This window comes from Paramormyrops kingsleyae, chromosome 19, assembly GCF_048594095.1.
Source record: "Paramormyrops kingsleyae isolate MSU_618 chromosome 19, PKINGS_0.4, whole genome shotgun sequence".
Taxonomy (NCBI): Eukaryota; Metazoa; Chordata; class Actinopteri; order Osteoglossiformes; family Mormyridae; genus Paramormyrops; species Paramormyrops kingsleyae.
The window spans coordinates 16,291,490-16,309,939 of NC_132815.1; the positions used below are offsets into that span (position 1 = coordinate 16,291,490).

General features: G+C 43.8%; 1 protein-coding gene across 3 annotated transcripts in view; it reads left to right on the plus strand.

Moving 5' to 3' along the window:
* Nucleotides 1-2,868: 2,868 nt before the first annotated feature.
* The window catches only part of pak5 (p21 protein (Cdc42/Rac)-activated kinase 5), a 48,314-nt gene continuing 32,732 nt past the window's right edge, over nucleotides 2,869-18,450 (plus strand). The window contains exon 1 of one of the 3 annotated variants that reach the window (XM_072702690.1): nucleotides 2,869-2,998. Coding sequence is in view for 2 of the 3 variants with exons in the window: in XM_072702689.1 (XP_072558790.1) it covers nucleotides 18,192-18,210 (19 nt within the window). In the remaining variant the exon portion in view is untranslated. Of the gene's footprint in view, nucleotides 2,999-17,483; nucleotides 18,211-18,450 lie in introns of those variants that run through there. The other 2 variants (XM_072702689.1, XM_023799553.2) reach the window with 2 other exon arrangements.

The window sequence follows — 18,450 nt, forward strand, 5'->3', positions numbered from 1 at the left end:
AGTCCTAGGTTTGCAACCTTGAAAATCATTAACATTGTGAACAATGCCGCTTGCCATTCGCCAGCTTGCATGATATTTAAATAATAAGTACATTTTCCCAGATTTGGGGCAAATCGCTGTTTTCCCTTGGAGTTTAAATGGTTTAAAATAGATGTGAAAATATAGAACATTAATTTATGACAAATTTAATGTGTGAATCTATCATCTTTTATGTGGTTATCACATGAACGCTAACTTGTATCGGAGGGGATATGACAGTTTTACTTACATCATTGTTTTCAAGTAGAACAGCCTTCCCAGAACATTCTGTGGAAAAGTGTGATAACATTTCCGAAGGCATGTCTTTGTTACCTAGCTGGGTTTCTTTTGCGTGGTCTGAAGTTGTTATGCATATTTTTTGGGCTGTGGGTGGAAACTGGAGTAACCCCACAATGACACTGGGAGCCAGAGCAGAGACTCTCACTGGGGCAAGGCAGCAGTGCTAATCACTGCACCCCAAGCCACCCCAAGTGTGTGACACTGTGGAGAAAATCCTTAGAAAGAAACAAATATTTTTCAATATTGGTGGCCTACTGCCACTTAAGAGAACATCCTTCTATCTACCAGCTGCTTATGCTGGTCAGTGTCACCTGGAGCTTAATCCCAGGCAATATCCTGGATGCAATGCCAGCCCAACAGAGGGCACATACCCCAAGCAGAGATGCCAGTTAACATCTGCATGCCTAAGCGCTGCATGAGGAAACCTGTGCATAACAGGGTGAACATGCAACCTCCACAAACAGTGCAGAAGGGATTCAAACCCACAACCCTGGAGGTGTGATTTAGCAATGCTATAGCCTATGCCACCATGCTCACATGAGAATGCAAAATGAATGATTGTATCCTCAGATTACCATGAAACTACATCATTAAACTGTACAGTATGCTAATATTGATAATAATTATGCAGATAGTGGAAATTTGTCATGGGTGAATAAGGGGCAACACACAAAAGAAAAAACCTGAAAGATCTAAAGAAAAAAATAAATAATGGAAAACTCTTTATAAGAACAGGCCTAGCTAGCTAGCTCATCCCCAGCTCCCGAGCCACTGTCCTCTCCAGATCCACGCTGCTGGCCCTCAGCTTCTTTAATGATGTAATTAGTCCAATCAGAGCCAGCAGAGCTTTGTTAACTGGCAATCATTCGCCATGACGGCACAGATGCAGGCAAGATCAGCCTCTGCTTCCGCTCCGGTAGCCACTGACTCACAACGTGGGTAAATAATATTGTAGTGAGTCCAGCAGCATCACCGTCTGCGGACAAATCTGTCGTTATAGCGGAGGTTTGTTTGTTGGGCATGAATATGAATGTGTGTAATGCGTGGGCTGTGGCCAGAACAGTATCCCATTCTTCTCTGTGCTTACGTGGCATTTCCTTGATGCAAGCAGCCACTCGGACGCTACAGTGTTTTATTCTGTAGCTGTTGTACACAACAATCACTCTCTGACTTTAACCATGGCTACTACTGGGCTCCACAAGCTATCACTGCAACTGGAAATAAATCTCCAGTAATTATATTGAAATGATCTAATTTCATAACTGATCCTTTGAGTAAAAAAAAGAAATGTGCAATCAACATAGACAATAAGCAAAGTCTAGATGTACCAGTGGACAAAATAGATGAAGAGATCTAAGACTGCAGGGAAACAATTTGCTCCTGGTCTTTACTACTGAATTATGGAAGAATTTACTCACAGATAATCAATAGTCTATGATAGTATATTGAGAGGATAAAGTAACAAGGTAAATGCAGCATCAACGTGAGAGAAAACAGTCACACCAGGTAAACTCAGAATCCCCCTCACATACTGTATACGTCTGTGATACATCACGGTGACTCAAAGTTACACCTGACTTACACACACAAATTACACATACATCATCAATAAATAGTCTGGCATTTTTCAAAAACTGATCATTTCAGTTTTTTTTTTGGTATTGTAGTCATATTATTATTCCATCCATCCATCCATCCATCCATCTTTCACAGCAGCTTATTCAGTTTGGGGTCCCAGGTGGCAAGACACGCTGGAAGGGATGCCAGTACATCACATTATATATACATAATGTACTTCGCACATGTAAAGCGCAGATAGGCTATACCACCCGCTCTTTTTTCTAGTTATGTAATTGTCTAAGCCAGAATGATACTATACCGACTCCACTGTTATATTTTTAGCTGTAGCTTTTTGCGCACTGAATAATTATATTCACTGGTGGCTATTAAATCCGTGTTTACTCCCATTTTTAATTCACACCTATATTACACACTGCTCACGATATCTGTCTCACAGCTAAATATTACACATCTTAATATATATTAAGTGCATTTTCGTACTGTTTCCATTAGAAAAGCCTCAAAGTGCAATGATCGTTAAACAGTTTATGTAACAAAGACGTGTGACTAATTTGTGGGTTTTGTCTTACTTTAATTTAAGCCGTATTTGAAGGCAGCGTGTCGGACACGGCAGCCTATCCGGGCTCACAAGCAAGGCAGATGGTCAGGATGGCCACACCTGTCGTTTCTAATAAACTCAATGCATTTCAATTATTTATATTTAATTCATGCTGATATTTAAATAATCCGAATATATATATATTCATATATAAAAATTAGCATGCATAATGGATAATATTATAAATATAATAAATATATATTTATATTTCTAAAACGAGGCTGGAGCGGCGTTTCACCGGGGGTCGGGCTGAGTAGGATGCGCTCAGTGTCCCACACGCTCTCCTCCGCTCCATCATCCCTCCCTGCGCATCTCACCCAGGTGCTCCGATCGGCTCCGCTCATCAGCAGCCCGGATGTAGCACGCCGTCCCCGCATCGGTACCGGATCGTAGAGCTGCACACTGGAGGGCGATAAACATGGCGCTGGCGACAACGTAACGGCACAGACGCGGAGCGATAGCAACCTGCGGGACATGTGAGGTCGGCGGCCGGGCCAGCGGGTAAGTCGGGCATCGAGATCGGCGATCTCGCATCCGTACCGGGGAAATAAAGCGCACTGGTGGCTCGATCCCTTTCCGGTGGCTCACCCATTACAAAGCACTGCTTCTCCTTCCTCATCAGGCACTCCGGGAATAAACAGAGGCGCAGATCAGGGTTCAGGCATTGATGATGCTTCACCACCGTCTGTGTGGCTGCCGGGGATGGACGGTCCCTCAAACCCTATATCATAGCCGTTTAATGGACGAGTGTCAGGGAAATGCACAGGCACACTCCGGGTTGCAGCCTCACGTCCATGATAAAGAGCCGCTTCATAGTCTGTTTCCGCCCGTAACATTGCTGTGCGTGCATGAATGAACTGTCACCCTGCCTCCCTGCAAAGGGACATCGACAGCATCGGTTCTGTCTTCACTTAATTGGAGTGAGATTCAGTGAAAGTAGATAAAGGTCACGTAAAATATCATGCGGCTGTCACTGTTCAGCTGGACGCTTTAGATACAGTGCTTTTGTTCGTTATCAGCACAGCGATAAAACAAATATCGTGTTAAGCGTACGCCAAATTATTGCTATGCAGAATGATCAATTATTTTTTGCAGAACAAAAATATACAAATGCGACTCTCCATGAATTTATTTTACACCCCACACCCCTTATTGTTTTAGTTTAGTTTTTCCAGCATAACATTAAAGGCACATTGAAAGTTGTACTGTGCAGTGAAAACAGGTACAAATTTGGAAGCGGTGGAAGAGCTCAGCATATCGGGCAGTGTGTTCATCATGTCTAATCACACACATTCTACAGCCTAACCGTGGTTGCAGTAATAAAGAGGACGTGGTCCTTGTTTAGTTTACTGTGATATTCAGGTTATAGTACCTGTGTTATTCAAATTATTGCGTAGTATTTAGAGGTCAAAGGGCACATGGTAAAGGGGATGACAGTTTTTATGCAACAAGTGTAGCGTCTTATATGTTTTACGGTAATTGTGATAAGAGGCAGTGCTTGGTTTTGGAAGTTATTTGGAAAATACACACACACACACACACACAGGTTTGTAATTATATCTTTGTGGGGACTCTCCATTCATCTCATGGGGAAAACTCTGATCCCAACACGACAACCTTAACCCCTACCCAGCCCTAACCTTAACCATAAGTAACCAAACAAAATATGAGACTTTTGGCATTTTTGGTTTTTTGATTGCATTCACAGATCTTTGTGATCCTTATGGGGACCTGAAACACAAACAACCAACCAAACACACACACACACACACACACACACACACACACACATTCAGATCTATACAGAAATATTCCAGAAAGCAGGTTCGAGTTTAAATCTTAATTCCAACACTGAGGAAAAAGTTAGCTTTACATGCAGTTCTCTGGCCGTAATATATTTCAACAAAACACACATATAAAAATAGCACAATGTGACATACATACATATATAAAATCTTAATTTTTTAATGTCATCTAATATAATGTTTATAAAAAGCTGGGACAGGATTTTCATAGTTTGACAAGCTTTGATATTATACTTAATGTATGATGCTGAAAATTACGATACTTTCAAGCTTCATTCTTGGGAGATAATGAATCTAATCTAATTAATCTAGGTTTATTGTGGTTATTGTGGAATATCACCTGCTTACTTAATTACCTTTTCCCCTCTCAGTAATTAAATTGAGTCATAAATTCTTGTGAGGAGTTTTCTGTTTTGCGTCTTGTTGGGTTGCTGTTACGTGGAGCCACTTCCGCGGCCGTTCAGATCCTGATTGACGGGAAATATGAGCCGATTATTACATAAAACTAGAATAAACTCTTTTTAGTATCACTCCAGATAATGGTGCTGTTATTAGTTACATTTCTGTGTAAAATATTCCTGCTTCTGCTTGCCTGCTGTGCTCTTGTATCTGCTACAAATATTCAAGAGCCAAACAAAACCTGTGATCTTCAGAATGAGCAGAAGATGAATTGTTCAGTAATCGCTGTCTTCCAAAGTCACCATCACAGAAAATTAAAAGGGGAAATGGAGAAATACCCAGGGCTAACATGGACAGTATTTCAGCTTAAACTGTGTTCGTTTGTCGGTCAGATGCATTTTCCCTTTCACAGTTACTTAAAGTAGGGCTGTCTTTTGATTAACTTAGATTGTAGTGTATAATTCACACAACTTCTGGGCACATATGATGGTGAATCTCACTAGTGTAAGGGATCAGAAACAGAAACTTTTCTAAAGTAAGCTGCTGGTTTTACCTCCAGTGTTAGCAGGCCACGAAACAATCCCCAGAACCAGTGAACACGGTGCTGGTTTTTGGTTATTTGGGGATAAGGGTCCTTTTCAGAGGCAACAGGGACTTTGCTAGGAGCAATTTTCTCAAAAAACGAATCAAAGAAAAGTAATGCTGCTGATCTCAGGGTGTTGCTTGAGGTCTTCAATGCAGGTTGCTAGGGATCTAAAAACAAGATCTCAAAATGTATGTGCATTCGGAGGAGTAAAGAACTAGTGGGACTTGCCAATGCCCCTGACCACTTGGTTCCCCCTCCTAAGATGGCCAAAGGCCTCTGCACCCTCCCCCCACAAAGGAATATTTTCTTGTGTAAGAAGAATGGCTTGAGGGAGATCTTGAAGGACATTTTGCATTTGCATTTATTTATTTAGGAGATGCTTGTCCAAAGCGGAGTACAAGTGAGGCAGATAATATATCACAAGCATACAGCTGTCAAGAAGCCAACTTTGGTACAGGTGCTGCTTGGCTGAGCTGCTAATGAATGCTCATTAACAAGTACAAGTTAGTATTGGAGCAAGGGCTATACAATATGTTACACACCATTGCAAGAACATAACAGAAGAGCTATTCAAATCAAGAGGAAGCTCCTAAAAATACAAAAAAAATGAGTCAGTATTGACAAGAGACCATAATTAAGGGATAACGGACGTATATGGAGTATATAAGTGGTTGTATGACCTATTCGAGGTGCTCCTTGGAAATATGAGTTTTGAGCCATTTCTTGAAGGTTGAGGCTGACTAGATGACAAGCTCATTCCACCATCGAGGAAGTACACAAGTTAGGGCTATATTCACGTGGCGAAGGGATCTACTGACGACATTAGTTTGCTGAACTGATGAGGATGTTGAGGATTCAATGGCGGGTGCTGTTCTGTTAATGGCTTTGAAAGCCGGTACCAAGAACTTGAAGCAGGTGTTGCAACATGAGATCATCTAAGCTTGAATACCGGACCTGCTGCTGAATTTTGAATCACCTGTAGTGGTTTAACAGCACAAACTGCTAGCACTGTCAGTGAAGAGCTGCCATAGTCTAGTCATGAGATGACAAGTGTCTGGTCCAGGAGCTGACTTGGTATTCTAACAAATAAGACCTGATCTTAGATATCTGCAGTGTTGTCAGCAAAGGATAGCTGGTCATCTATCATTGCCCACAGGCTCCTAACAGACCTTGATAGGGGCGATATTAATGATCCAAGCTGAATAGTGATGTCGTGGTCAGTGGTAGAGTTTCCCAGGAAGACAAGAGGCTCGTTCTTTTAAAGGTTCAGCCATAGTTGCTATGTTGTTCTCATCAGTTCCTGTGGCCTGTGCATTTGGTTGATTTGACAGTTCAGCAATTGGTAGATGGTAGACTGCACGGTACAATCAGAAACTGAATTTTTCCTGCTGCTGTTTTGATTGGCTGATGGTCAGTTTCCTTGGAGAGATGGTCTGTGTATTTATAGGTCAGGCTTTTCACATGCTTATCTGTGTAATGAATGAGCAGAAGGACAATGCACATGTAAAACAAGCAGTAAACATAGTACAGTCTTATGTGCCCTGGTATCTAGTTATTTTCTATCCTGAGGCTTGAAATGTACAGGGATCCTTACCAAGGTGTTTCCCAGCCTAATGCCTTATGAATGAATGAATGTTACATTTATATATTGCTTTTCAAGATACCCAAAGTACTTCACAGAACCAACACACATCCACCACCACTGTGTAGCACCCACTGGGATGATGTGATAGCAGCCATTCTGCACCAGTACTGTCACCACACAGTAGCTAAGGTAGTGAAGGGGCAGGAGAGAATTCACCAATTAAATAAGGGGAATAATTAGGAGGTGGGATTTAAAAGGTCCACAGTGGGCCATTTTAGGCAGGACATCACCATTACTCTTTTGAAAGATGCCCCAGGATCTTTTATGACCTCAGAGAGTCAGGACCTTGGTTTCATGTCTCCTCTAAGAGGGCATCATTTTTATAGCACAGTGTCCCTGTCACAGTGAGGTCCACACTGACCACAGGATGGCCTAACCTGTTGCCCACACCAACACAGTTTTCCTGGTTGGTCTCCCATCCAAATCCTGGCCAGGCCCAAACCTGCTTCACTTCAAATGGATTACTTAGTCCAAATGTCAGGTGGTATGGGTGCTCATGTTGCTAAGGATAGACTCCAGACCCCCCCTCCTGCAACTTTGACTAGTATAAGTGGTTAGAATATGGATAGAGTCTCATATTTTTAAAGTCAATCATCCAGCACATTCATTAATTATTAATTGTATTTGTGCATATGTAATTAACGTAGATCTTCTGAATTATTGCGTATTGAAACACATTCTTAGGTAATAATCATTTTCCTTTCATCCACTCATCCTTCTGTATAGCTTAGACAGTATGGAGTCGCAGTGAATCATTTTCCATATTATTGGAAATGCACATTTAAATATAAACAAAAAGGTCCACTTTCAAACCACCTCTTGTCATTGTTTATGCCTTCACCAAGAATGGCTCCATTATGGGATGCAGATGATCATGCCTAATGCAGGGAAAATGCGATCCACCGCTATGGATCACTGTGGAGATGTTTATTACGATGCTCCTTCACATATATGTTTGTTGAGAGCATGATAAAGCATATTTGGCATATAGTTTGTTTCCACTGTATTTTGTCCCTAAAGATCAAACAGACTTTACTAGGTGTTACAGGTAGGGCTGGGCAATTAATCGAAGTTTAATTTCAATTACAATTTTGACTTCCAGTGATTATATAAAAAAAAAATAATCGAGATGAAACGATTATCGGGCTGCATTTCATTTCACAATGATGATCCCTTTTGTCTTGTGTTATAAACTCGACACACCCTTTCTATCCCTTTTTTATTCTCTATCTCAAATGATTATTATTTAGAGTTCAAGGAAATCCACTGTTAAAAAGACACATTTTTAAAAAGTTTAATAAATGCATGATATTTCCAAAGTCAATGAGTAATTGTGCTAAATAATCGTAATCTCAGTATTGACCAAAAATAATCGTGATTATGACTTTTGCCATAATCGAGCAGCCCTAGCTGCTTGTATGTCTCTCTGACCTGACCCAGACTAGCTCCAGCTTCCTCCCATGGTTTTGGTTTAATGACCCCGTGTCATTGTTTTAAAGCAGGGCTTTTCAACCTTCCTGTGATTAGAGCCCCACATTAAAATAGACTGGAGTCATGTGAAACATAAATAGCTAAGGACTGGGGAGGTGCTTTGATATTTGTTTCTCATGAGGGGTGAACCCCTCAATTTTTCCCCTCCCTTAAATAAATGCGGACCCCCTGCAACTGCCTTACTGACAATCTGGGGGCGACAGGCGGGGAAGGTGCACTCGTACTCTTGGATGTACTCTTTCTGCTCCCTCTCAAAGCCAGTCAGAAGTTCACACTCCACAGTGAAGGCTGTGCTGTAAAGACACTCGCATAATTAACATGCTGGCCATGTAGATGTCGCCAAAAGGATTTCATACATTTTGTATAGCCCAGATCCCCTGCGGTTTCTGTCTTTTCCCATTGGCTAAGTGTTTCCGAACAGATATGCATGACTGCAGAAAAGAAACTTTGATGGACAACTACATTATTAATATACAGATATAACACATTTAATCGCATGTCCGGAGGGCCATGGTAGAATAATATTTATCTACTGAAGATGTACTCTGTCTGAATTCTTCCCCCTTTTTTGTCATATTATGGTAATTTTTTGCTTTCTACCAATGAATGACAGATTAGTAAACAGTATGATTGAAAGAGTTCACGGTCCAGTGATCCAGCTGCTGGAGACAGGGGACTGAGCTCTGGCTGAAGCTGATGATTGTGTCGCTACAGTGGGTCACATGACTGCTGGGTCACATGACCACTGGGCTGCACCTTGAAGAGCACCTTCATTCTTCATTCTTCTTCCATGAATGACTTAGCTGTTTAATTGTTCTGCATTGATATTAATGATTGTGTTCCTTGTTGACCCCCAACTTCCCTAGCGGTGATGGTCTAGGCTGATTGACATACGCACATGGTGCATCATATACAAGTGCTTACTCATACTGACAGCATGAGGGAATAAAACATGGTTTTGATGCTGCCGTTGGGGTTGACATTTACATAGCTGAGTCACATGCCGTTATCATCACAGGGCACGTCTCTCCTGATTGGTGCCGGAGATCTGTGGACAACCGAATTTCTCTCCTATCGTCAGCTTCGCTTCGATCTCAAACCCAATGTCCGTTGCCTGCTTTCCATACCGCCTTCCGTCAATTAATGCATTCAGCTTTTTGATAACTTGTATTTTTGTCTGATAAACCCGGGGGGGGGGGGGCACCCCTCTCCTCAAGCTGCATAATCCTTGGGTCAGCGTTAATTCTCCCCTGTTCAGGTGAAGGAGATACCGCTCAGGGGGATGTGATTTATTTCCACCTTTAACTGGCACAGCATAGTTAGATTGTGTGGTTCGGGTGTCAGCTCCCTTAAATATTACTGAGCTACTTGCTTCTGAGTTAATTACCCCAGCTTCTGCAGGAGAGATTACCTCCTCCCCCGTGATTCAGATGGTCGTGGGGAGTCCCGAGTGCCCTCGTTTTCACATCTCTGAGATCTCACGTGGTTACACTGCTGTGATGTGGTCCGAAATCATGTTTAGCGGCACATGGAAAAGAAGGTGAGAGAGTTAAGCGAGAGTGATTTCTGTGAGGGAAATCCTATGGGTCTAAGCCAGGGTCCACAGGAGGCTTGTGGGTTCTTTGCCAGTGGACATATTGGTAGGTTTTTGATCAGTGGGGCATTGATAATGACAGAGCATGTATAAATAGCAACAGTCAGGATGATGAATAAAAATCATTTTAAATTTTTAAAACAAAATGACAACAAAATGATGCGATGGGTCGGCACCCCCTCCTGGGTTATTCCCTGCTTACACTCGTTGCTTCCAGGATAGGCTGTGTAGAGACTTTTCGATTTTGTGAAGGGCAGGTGCTCGACTGGGGTGGGGGTGGGGGTGGGGGGGGCTGTCCCCCTCGGTTGAATTTGCCGACTGGGGGGAGGAGGGTCCCAAAACAAAACAGTTGTGTTCGAAAGGGGGCACTGAGGACCTCAAAAGGGAGGCAGACGCTTTCAATCGTTCAGGGAAGAGAGGCCGGTGCTCCAGACCTGCACAACTCTACATAGGACAAGCGGGTATGGAAAATGGATGGATGGATGGATGGATGACAACAATATGAGTAATTTTAACACTATCGCATCTGTTCAAATAGGCAATTAAACTGAAAGTATCAACTAATGGTTATGTGGAAAAGATATATATGACAAATTCATTTATCACTGAGAGCTACTTTTTTATACAGTCTTTCTGTCAGAACAGTAGTGGAAGGATCTGGCAGTATTTTTGTTGGACTGTAATGGAAGCAGATGTCAGAGGAGCGGCTCGTGGTGTTACAGAGAGCTGCCTGTTACTCCAAAGGCATCTCTCCAGCCTCTGGCATCCTCTGGCTTTACATAAGTAAAATGTGAGACGCTGCTGCGTTTGCTTTTCCGAGTCACCAAAGGCATAGCGAAGCGCATGGACACGTGGACTATGAAATGAGTCTCGTATCGGCGTCACCCTGTGTCGGACATCTCATGTTCGGTAGTCCGTCTGACGCTGTTTGAAATTTTGCATGTTTTTTCTCAGAAATTTGCACTGGTGCCGATAAAGGTGGGTGTGATGGTTTGCTGGGTGGAAATGTCTAGAGGAGATCTCATCTTCAGGACTGTGGGTTAGGCTTGAAACCATGCTAGTCAGGGAAGACAAAATCTTAAACTGAATCCTTGAACCTTGCTTATTTAATATAAGCATGTGATTATGTTATTGATCCACCTTGGTGTATAGCTTAGAGAGTTAAGGATCTGAGCTTGTGGCTTGAATATCATCATACTGTCATATCGATGTTGGGCCCTTGAACAAGACCCTCAACCCCAGCTGACCCTGAGCTTTCCTCACTTGCATGTTGCGTTTGGACAAAAGCATCTGCTAAATAACTAAATGCAAATATAGATGATTCAGGTAGATGCATTGATTTGGAACATGGCCTGCTTGTGCCCTTGACCAAGGTGCTTAGCAATCCCTTCAGTAAACTATACAGCTGTGCAAATGGGCTGTGACAGCACCAAATGAGCAGATATGCATAAGAATGCACCTCAGTCTCAGCTAAGATAAGCTACAGTAAGCTATGCTAAACTAAGCTAAGCCAAGGTATGCTAGGTTAAGGTGAGGTAGGTAGGTCAGCAGTAAAAACTCTGCAGGATGTGGTGCCATGTGCTACTGATGTATAGAGGGCTGGTAACTGACGTTGTTTAAATTCTGTGTGTTTCTAATGGATTCAGAACCACTGCCTCGAGAAGCTCTGGGCCTGAATTTGAACAGAGTAGTTACAGTATGCTAGTAAGTGCCGATTGAGGGTATGTAGAGTTAGAGTTTCAGCTGTTCTGGTAATTCTGGTGGTCATTGGAGAGGGCTGTCTGTAATGCTGCGGTTCAGAAACTCCGTGACCGAGAAGTTGCTGATTGTCGTCTCTCAGGAGGGGATTCTGCTGTTGTACCCTTGATGAAGATTCTTAGCCCTAACTGCTCCTTCAGCTGTACCGGGGGTAAATCTGTCCGTCACCATGGATTGGATATAATGGTCCTCTGTGTTTGACGCCCTGTGTAACGGTTTTCGGGTTCATTTGAAATGACTGAGGTCTGCAGATTAACCCAAACCCACAGAGAGCACCTATGTCTTACATTACAAGTGTTGTTTGAAAAACTGTACGAAAGGAAAGTGAAACATGGGGAGAGCTGGCGTAACAGAGCATGTGGTGGAGAGAATGGAATCAAGAAGAATGGCTGTTCTAAGTTATGCTATATTTTTCACAGTAACAGTTTAATCAAGAAATAGCATGAAATGGTTCAAAACTTCTAAACCATGTACAGGAATGGTTTTATCTGTGTGTTAAATTTGACCATGAGATCTCTAGGTAATTCCTTGGCCAACTATATCATCTCTTTCTTTTTTTATCGGAGGGCCTTATAGTTGCTTTACAATTGAACTGTCATTATTTTCAGAATATGTTAAACAGTGGATCTATGGCCATGTTAAATTCAGAGTTCTACAATGAGATCCCAAATAAAGAATAAGAAATTGAACAGAAAGCATAGACACTGGGGCATGGAGCTATGACCCTCTGACAAACATCGCACGTTAACGCTTAGCTGACTTTAAAGCCACCCTCTATTTTTTCAATAAAATGTCTGTACTTGGTTTGTCTCGTGTAGTGCTGGATCCCGTGTCTGGCATTTAGAACTGGTAACAGGACGCGAAGTCCAGAAAACTCACAGGAATGTAGTGGGAATATGTTGCTGACAGGCATCTGACTGGTTTGAAAACTGATTAACGTGAACCATGGTGCCATTTTACCTACACTTTACATAGCTATCCACACGCTTAGTCATACCACACACTGGTGTGTTGTGTATATGCTGGTATATTTTCTGGGGGGGGCACCAAACACAGTCAAGCTGGACTAGATTAGTCAATGAGGACTAGTGGCTGGTGTTCATCAGTACCAAGCTCTGAATGCTGACAGTGAATATGCTAACTGCTAACGCTGTCGCAGTCATAGCCGACGCCTTGATTTTACCTCTCCAGCTCTTGTGCATTTGTCATTAAAGATGTGAATTCCTGATGCTGGCTGGTATATAGACCGGAGATCAGAGCCGAGTTTGGGAAGTCCGGCCTGGCTCAGGTGGTTTTAGGAGAGGGAGCCTGTCAAACACACCGTGGCGGGAATGTGGGAGGTGGGATGTAGCTAATTAAGTCACAGCATAAATGCCAGGAAGTGCCATACCACAGCAGCTCCAGCTCGCTGATTCGCAGCTCGCTGATTCAGGGCTCAGGGATTTACAGGTCCGTCGCAGCTACTCTCTGCTTCCCTCTTATCTCGGATCAGCCGGGGCAGCCATGTGAGACGGAATGTAGCGGGCTCAATGGGTGGCTGTCCGTGACAATAGGCCGACGGAGCTGGACGCCTCTCTTTCTGGAGCTTTCCCTACGTTACAGTGTAACGTTCGCACTCGGTCTCTGAAATCCTCGCGATGCCTAAATATTATTGACCAGCGTTAACAGAAGACCAGGTTTAGAGCATGCAAAATGTCCTGTAATAAACTAAATTCCATAAAAATCCATTATATAACTAAAATGCAGAATTACTTATCCTGTACAGCAGGGGTGGTGAACCTGATCCATGGAGGACCAGTGTGGGTGCAGGTTTTTTGGATCGCTTCTCAGTCAGCCAATAACAGTGGGTCCCCAGGACTGGAGTTGAGCACCACTGCTTTATTATTGGTTGATTGAGAGGCCATCCCAAAAACCCGCACCGACCCTCCATGGAACAGGTTCCCCACCCCTGCTGTACAGGGTGGCAGTGGACACCTTACCCTATATATACAGCATATATATGCACCCTTTTAGTATCAATACCATCAGTATCTTATGGTTTTGAGCATATTTGTTATTGTGGAAGCATGAATCATTTTTATAGGCCTGTGGATATCGATTTTTTCTCTGGTGAGTTACCCCAAGCCATACTAACCACAAACTGGGGGGGTTATTTAGCTTGTCATGCTCTGTGTTAAACGTCTGATTATTGGTATCATTGAATCTTTCTTATTCACACATCGACACAGCAGACATTCTCTACACTGGTGTAGTTTACCGTCCTTTCCTTCAGGAAGTGCTGTGTTAGTTTCCTTGATTGCGGTATAAACTGGTCCCCAGCATGTCCCATCTGTGGCCCAGGGCTGTGACCAATCTGATGATTTCACCTGAACGTGGCTGTCCCACTTAGGTTCTTAGTCTCTGGGGTCATGCCCTATGTCCATCCCTGTTGCGTAGAACCTGTAGGTCTTTTGAGCTTCTAACTTGGACTATATAAGTGGCAGGAAGCAGAGTGCTAAGAGAGTGAGAAGAAGGTGAGGCATGTGCAGGATTCATGTACCCCAACACCTTGGTTTCACTAGTGCTGTAACACTCACAACATTGATGCTCAAAGAGTCTCTATCAATGCTGTTACCTTTCAGAACGCCTTTGGTTGTCACATATATGTGACCTTTGCAGATTCGGCCCCTTCAAGGACACCATTGTGTTGTTATCATTACCCTGTCGCCTATGTGTGGTTCATCCATTGAGACGTCTTTGGGTTATGGGTGCTCTGTGTCTGTGCTGTAAAATTGCATTATGTTCTGAATTAAGGGTTAGGTTCCACCCTCTCCCGGGGTCTCCCAGCCTGTAATCTCCCACTTACCTTCTCCATCCCATGGGCACACACACACACACACAGAATTACACTAGGTTTGAGGACTGAGGTGCTCAGCTGAAAGACGACCCAAAGACATAGAGACAAATGAAACTGGGGGGGGGGACGCAGCTGCGGGTGCACGATACCAGGGTTTAATTGCCCAGTCATTTTATTTGTATGGAACAGTGTTTCCTCCCAGCTAAATTGGTCTGGTGTTGGGGATCTTTTAGTCATTCTGAAAGATTTAGGTCTTTATTTGTATCTCTCAGTGGTGAGTAACATTAGCTAATGTAGCACATATCTAATCCATACTGAACTCGCAGCTCCTTCAGGATTGACTGTAGGTTCAGACTCAAACATCCAGCCCAGTCTAGAGTCTGGTCATGGGGTTTGGTTATGGTTAGGAATGTTGCTTGGATTCAACATTTCAATGACGTTCAAACCACATGACCTGCTGTCAACAAACCAGGTAAGATTGACTCTTTTACCAAGTTTACACTCACTACTGAAATGATATTTACCTGTAAATTCTTTCAACTTGTATTGTTTATATTTAAATTTGTTTGGGTAGCTTGATGTCCAAAATGATTAAAGATTTTTTAATAAATTATTATAGGGCATATCCTGGAACTTACACCAATGTCCTTCAAGTTTATAGTCCATGTTGTTAACCACTATGGTATTAAGTTTGAAAAGCTGACTCTTGTAAATTAATCTGCCCATGAATTTAACCTGGCCAACGATGGCTGTAGACTGTCCTGGTTTTCTTGCCTTTTGCTCTAGCATTAATTGTTTAGCTGAATTGATTTGGGTGGTAATCACATGCACATTTCAGTGCAAATCCTTAAACAACAGGGATCCGGATACCAGGAACAGCCTCGCTACTTGTAATGATGGCAGATGAATGACTTCAAGTTCACCCTTCTTCGAAAAATGCTTCTCATGTACTCATTAGCATTTTTGAGTACGAGTAGAATGACGTCACCCAAAGTGCACTATGCGGACAGTGGAAATATTTAAAGATTCTGCTCTTCCGGAAAGGGAGCCAGGCCATGAGCTCATTACAGAATTTGTCTTACATTTTGCAGGACGCAGAATAATATGAGCAAGTATTTCTGTAGCTCCCTTCAAAAGACATCAGCACCTATAATGTCATCCCATATCTTTTGAGGCATATAGTTGCTCGCTTAAGGCTCCACTGGAGATTTGACCATTCTGCTGAGGATGGGATTCAAACCGATGACCTTCCTATCATGGGTACAGAGGTCTAACCTGCTGAGTAACACATCGCCCACCTTTTATCACCATGCTAAACCAGTCCTGGCGCTGGCTATGGACCTCCATGAACAAACCCTACCAGTTAATTCATTCGATCGCCTCGGCCTCCTGAAAGTTCTGATGGAAATATTAAGACTTTATTGGGGCTTCGACCCACAAGGTGCTGAAGGTGCATAATCAAATGTGGGCCCACAGGAACCCCGCTGAATCGATACCCTCAGTAATAACGTCATTAATACTGGAAAGGAATGAGGACCAGCAGGAGAGATGGCGTGGGAGTCATTGGTAAATTGATCCCATTAATTATGGTTATAAATGGTCAGTGTTGGGGATGCATTTCTCAATAAATAAAATCCAAGCGATTTCTGTGTGTGTAATAGAAAGTACAATTGAATACAGATACTTTACTAATGCCTGTGGGGAAATTGTCTTTTTTCCTACCCCATCTTGCTCTCTGTGAGACACACGTAGAGGTCAGGGCAGGTTTGGGGGCTACAGTACAGGGTCAGCCAGCATGCAGGGCCCCTGAGTTTAAGGGCCTTGCTGAAGGGCCCAATGGCAGCATTGTGTGTGACGATCGTCTACTGGTTCAGGATTCAAACTGCTGACCTTCTGAGTCCTAACCCGCTGAGCCACAAACAAGAAAGGAAATCCCCCCCTTTTTCGTAATGCACTCGGAAGCTGAACTTATTAAGATAAGCCCTGGGAATGAGTCCCACTCAGGATCCCAGCCACCATGGTAAAACGTAATGAGATGTATAAAATATTCTGGTGATTTGCCCAAGTTGCAAAATCAATTTGGGATATTGATTATGAAAATGAATATTGTCACGAATGACCTATGGACTGAGCCTCGTTGGATAGGACAGTGGAAGGAAGGAGTATTTCGGAGGGTAAAATATGTATTTACTGCTGGAAATAGGACGCAAGGACATGCAGTCAGTGTTTCCTTTTTCTCTGAGGTAAAGCAGCTGCAGTTAAGGTTAGCCTACATAGCCCCGCTTTGTGGGACTCCGTTGCGTCATTTCAAGTTAAAACGAATTGCCTTCAAAGGCCACTTTCACCTACTTTCTTAGTCCAGTTCTGCAGATACGTGATACGCCTGCAGACTCACTACTGCTGGTTCCATACCACAGGGGTTTGCAATTGAACTTATGTTGTTTGTCTTTGGGGGGGGGGGGGGGGGGGTAAAGCACTCTTAAAATGTGTCATTTTTTTCTGACAGCCGCACAAGTTTCTTTAAACAGACCTATTTGTTGTGTTCCAATTCTTATATTCCCCCCTGCTGCACACAGATGCTCACGGATATTTTGTGCCTATTAGCCTCAAGACTGTATGCTGGGGGTCATAGGTGAATGGGTGCTGCTGGAGCGCCCCCTGAAGGTTAGGAAGATGGTCTGCAAGTACTTTGGAGTGTAAATGTACCTGTCGGAAAGATTAAGGCAGAGCGGCTTCATCTTCTGTCCTGGGAGGGGCTCATATTTGGGTGTCTTCCCTGTTAATTGGGACGATCTGCGTTTTTCCTGCTGCAATGTTGACGAGCTGGGGGGGGAGAATCAGAACCGAAAGTCAGGCTATTTATAGAGCACTTGTCCACATGCGGCGGAGGAGCAGCCCAGCCCGACCCGGCCCCGTTCGTATGTCAGCACCGTGCGCCGCTAACCCTCCTCGCCGAATCAACGTAGGAGCCAGTGCTCTGATGCTACCGCTTCCTAAATTCCTGCCCCCCCTCCAGCAAGCGGCTCCATTTCACAGACGGGAACAGGTGCCATCCCTCTTCTGGTCCGACTCACAGCATGTTCGCCGGCTAGAGCGGGAAGTCTGGACTCTCGCCGCGTCGCTCCCGCCATCGCCATACTTCGGATGTCGTGTTCCCCGGGGGGGTGTGCGCGGTTTTTTGGGGGGGAAGGGGGCAGGCCGTGCTGTGAGCACCAGGGAGGACCCGTCCCCGGTGTGAACACAGGATGAGGGGCCGGGGCCGTGCCATGGGAGCTGCATGTCAGGGCCATCCGCCGACTGCGGGCGCACAGAAAGGTTCCGGCGCTTTCCGTCCGCTTCGCAGCACCATGGTCGGCAGAGTCCTGCCGAGGTTTCGCTGGGGGTTACCAGGAGACTGTGCACAGGTCAGACGTGATGATGCGACGCTGTTTCGCCTGCTGTGAACTTCCCGGAATGTATACCGTTTTCCGAGCCGTGTGAATGGCATCGACGGCAGGAATTTCATCGGCGTTCCAAATGCCTTGACCCCCCACCCCCCAACTCGGACTGAAGCTGCCTGTCCTGCTATTCAAGCGGAACAATGAATCTCTTCCCCTCAGGTGAGTGTATTTCTGGAGAGTTAATACTGAAAGAAAAACAGTGAGTATTTGGAGTGTGTGTGTGTGACCTTCACGTAGTCTCTGTGCTTTTTTCATACCTTAGTATAATTAACAGCCCTTATTTAATGACTGCAAAGAATTTTGGAAAAAAATAAAATACTAAAAACCTTGCCCGCTTCCTTAGAAGCTGGACGGAAAGCATTGGAAAGGCGCTCGTGATGAACGCGGCACCCTGACGCT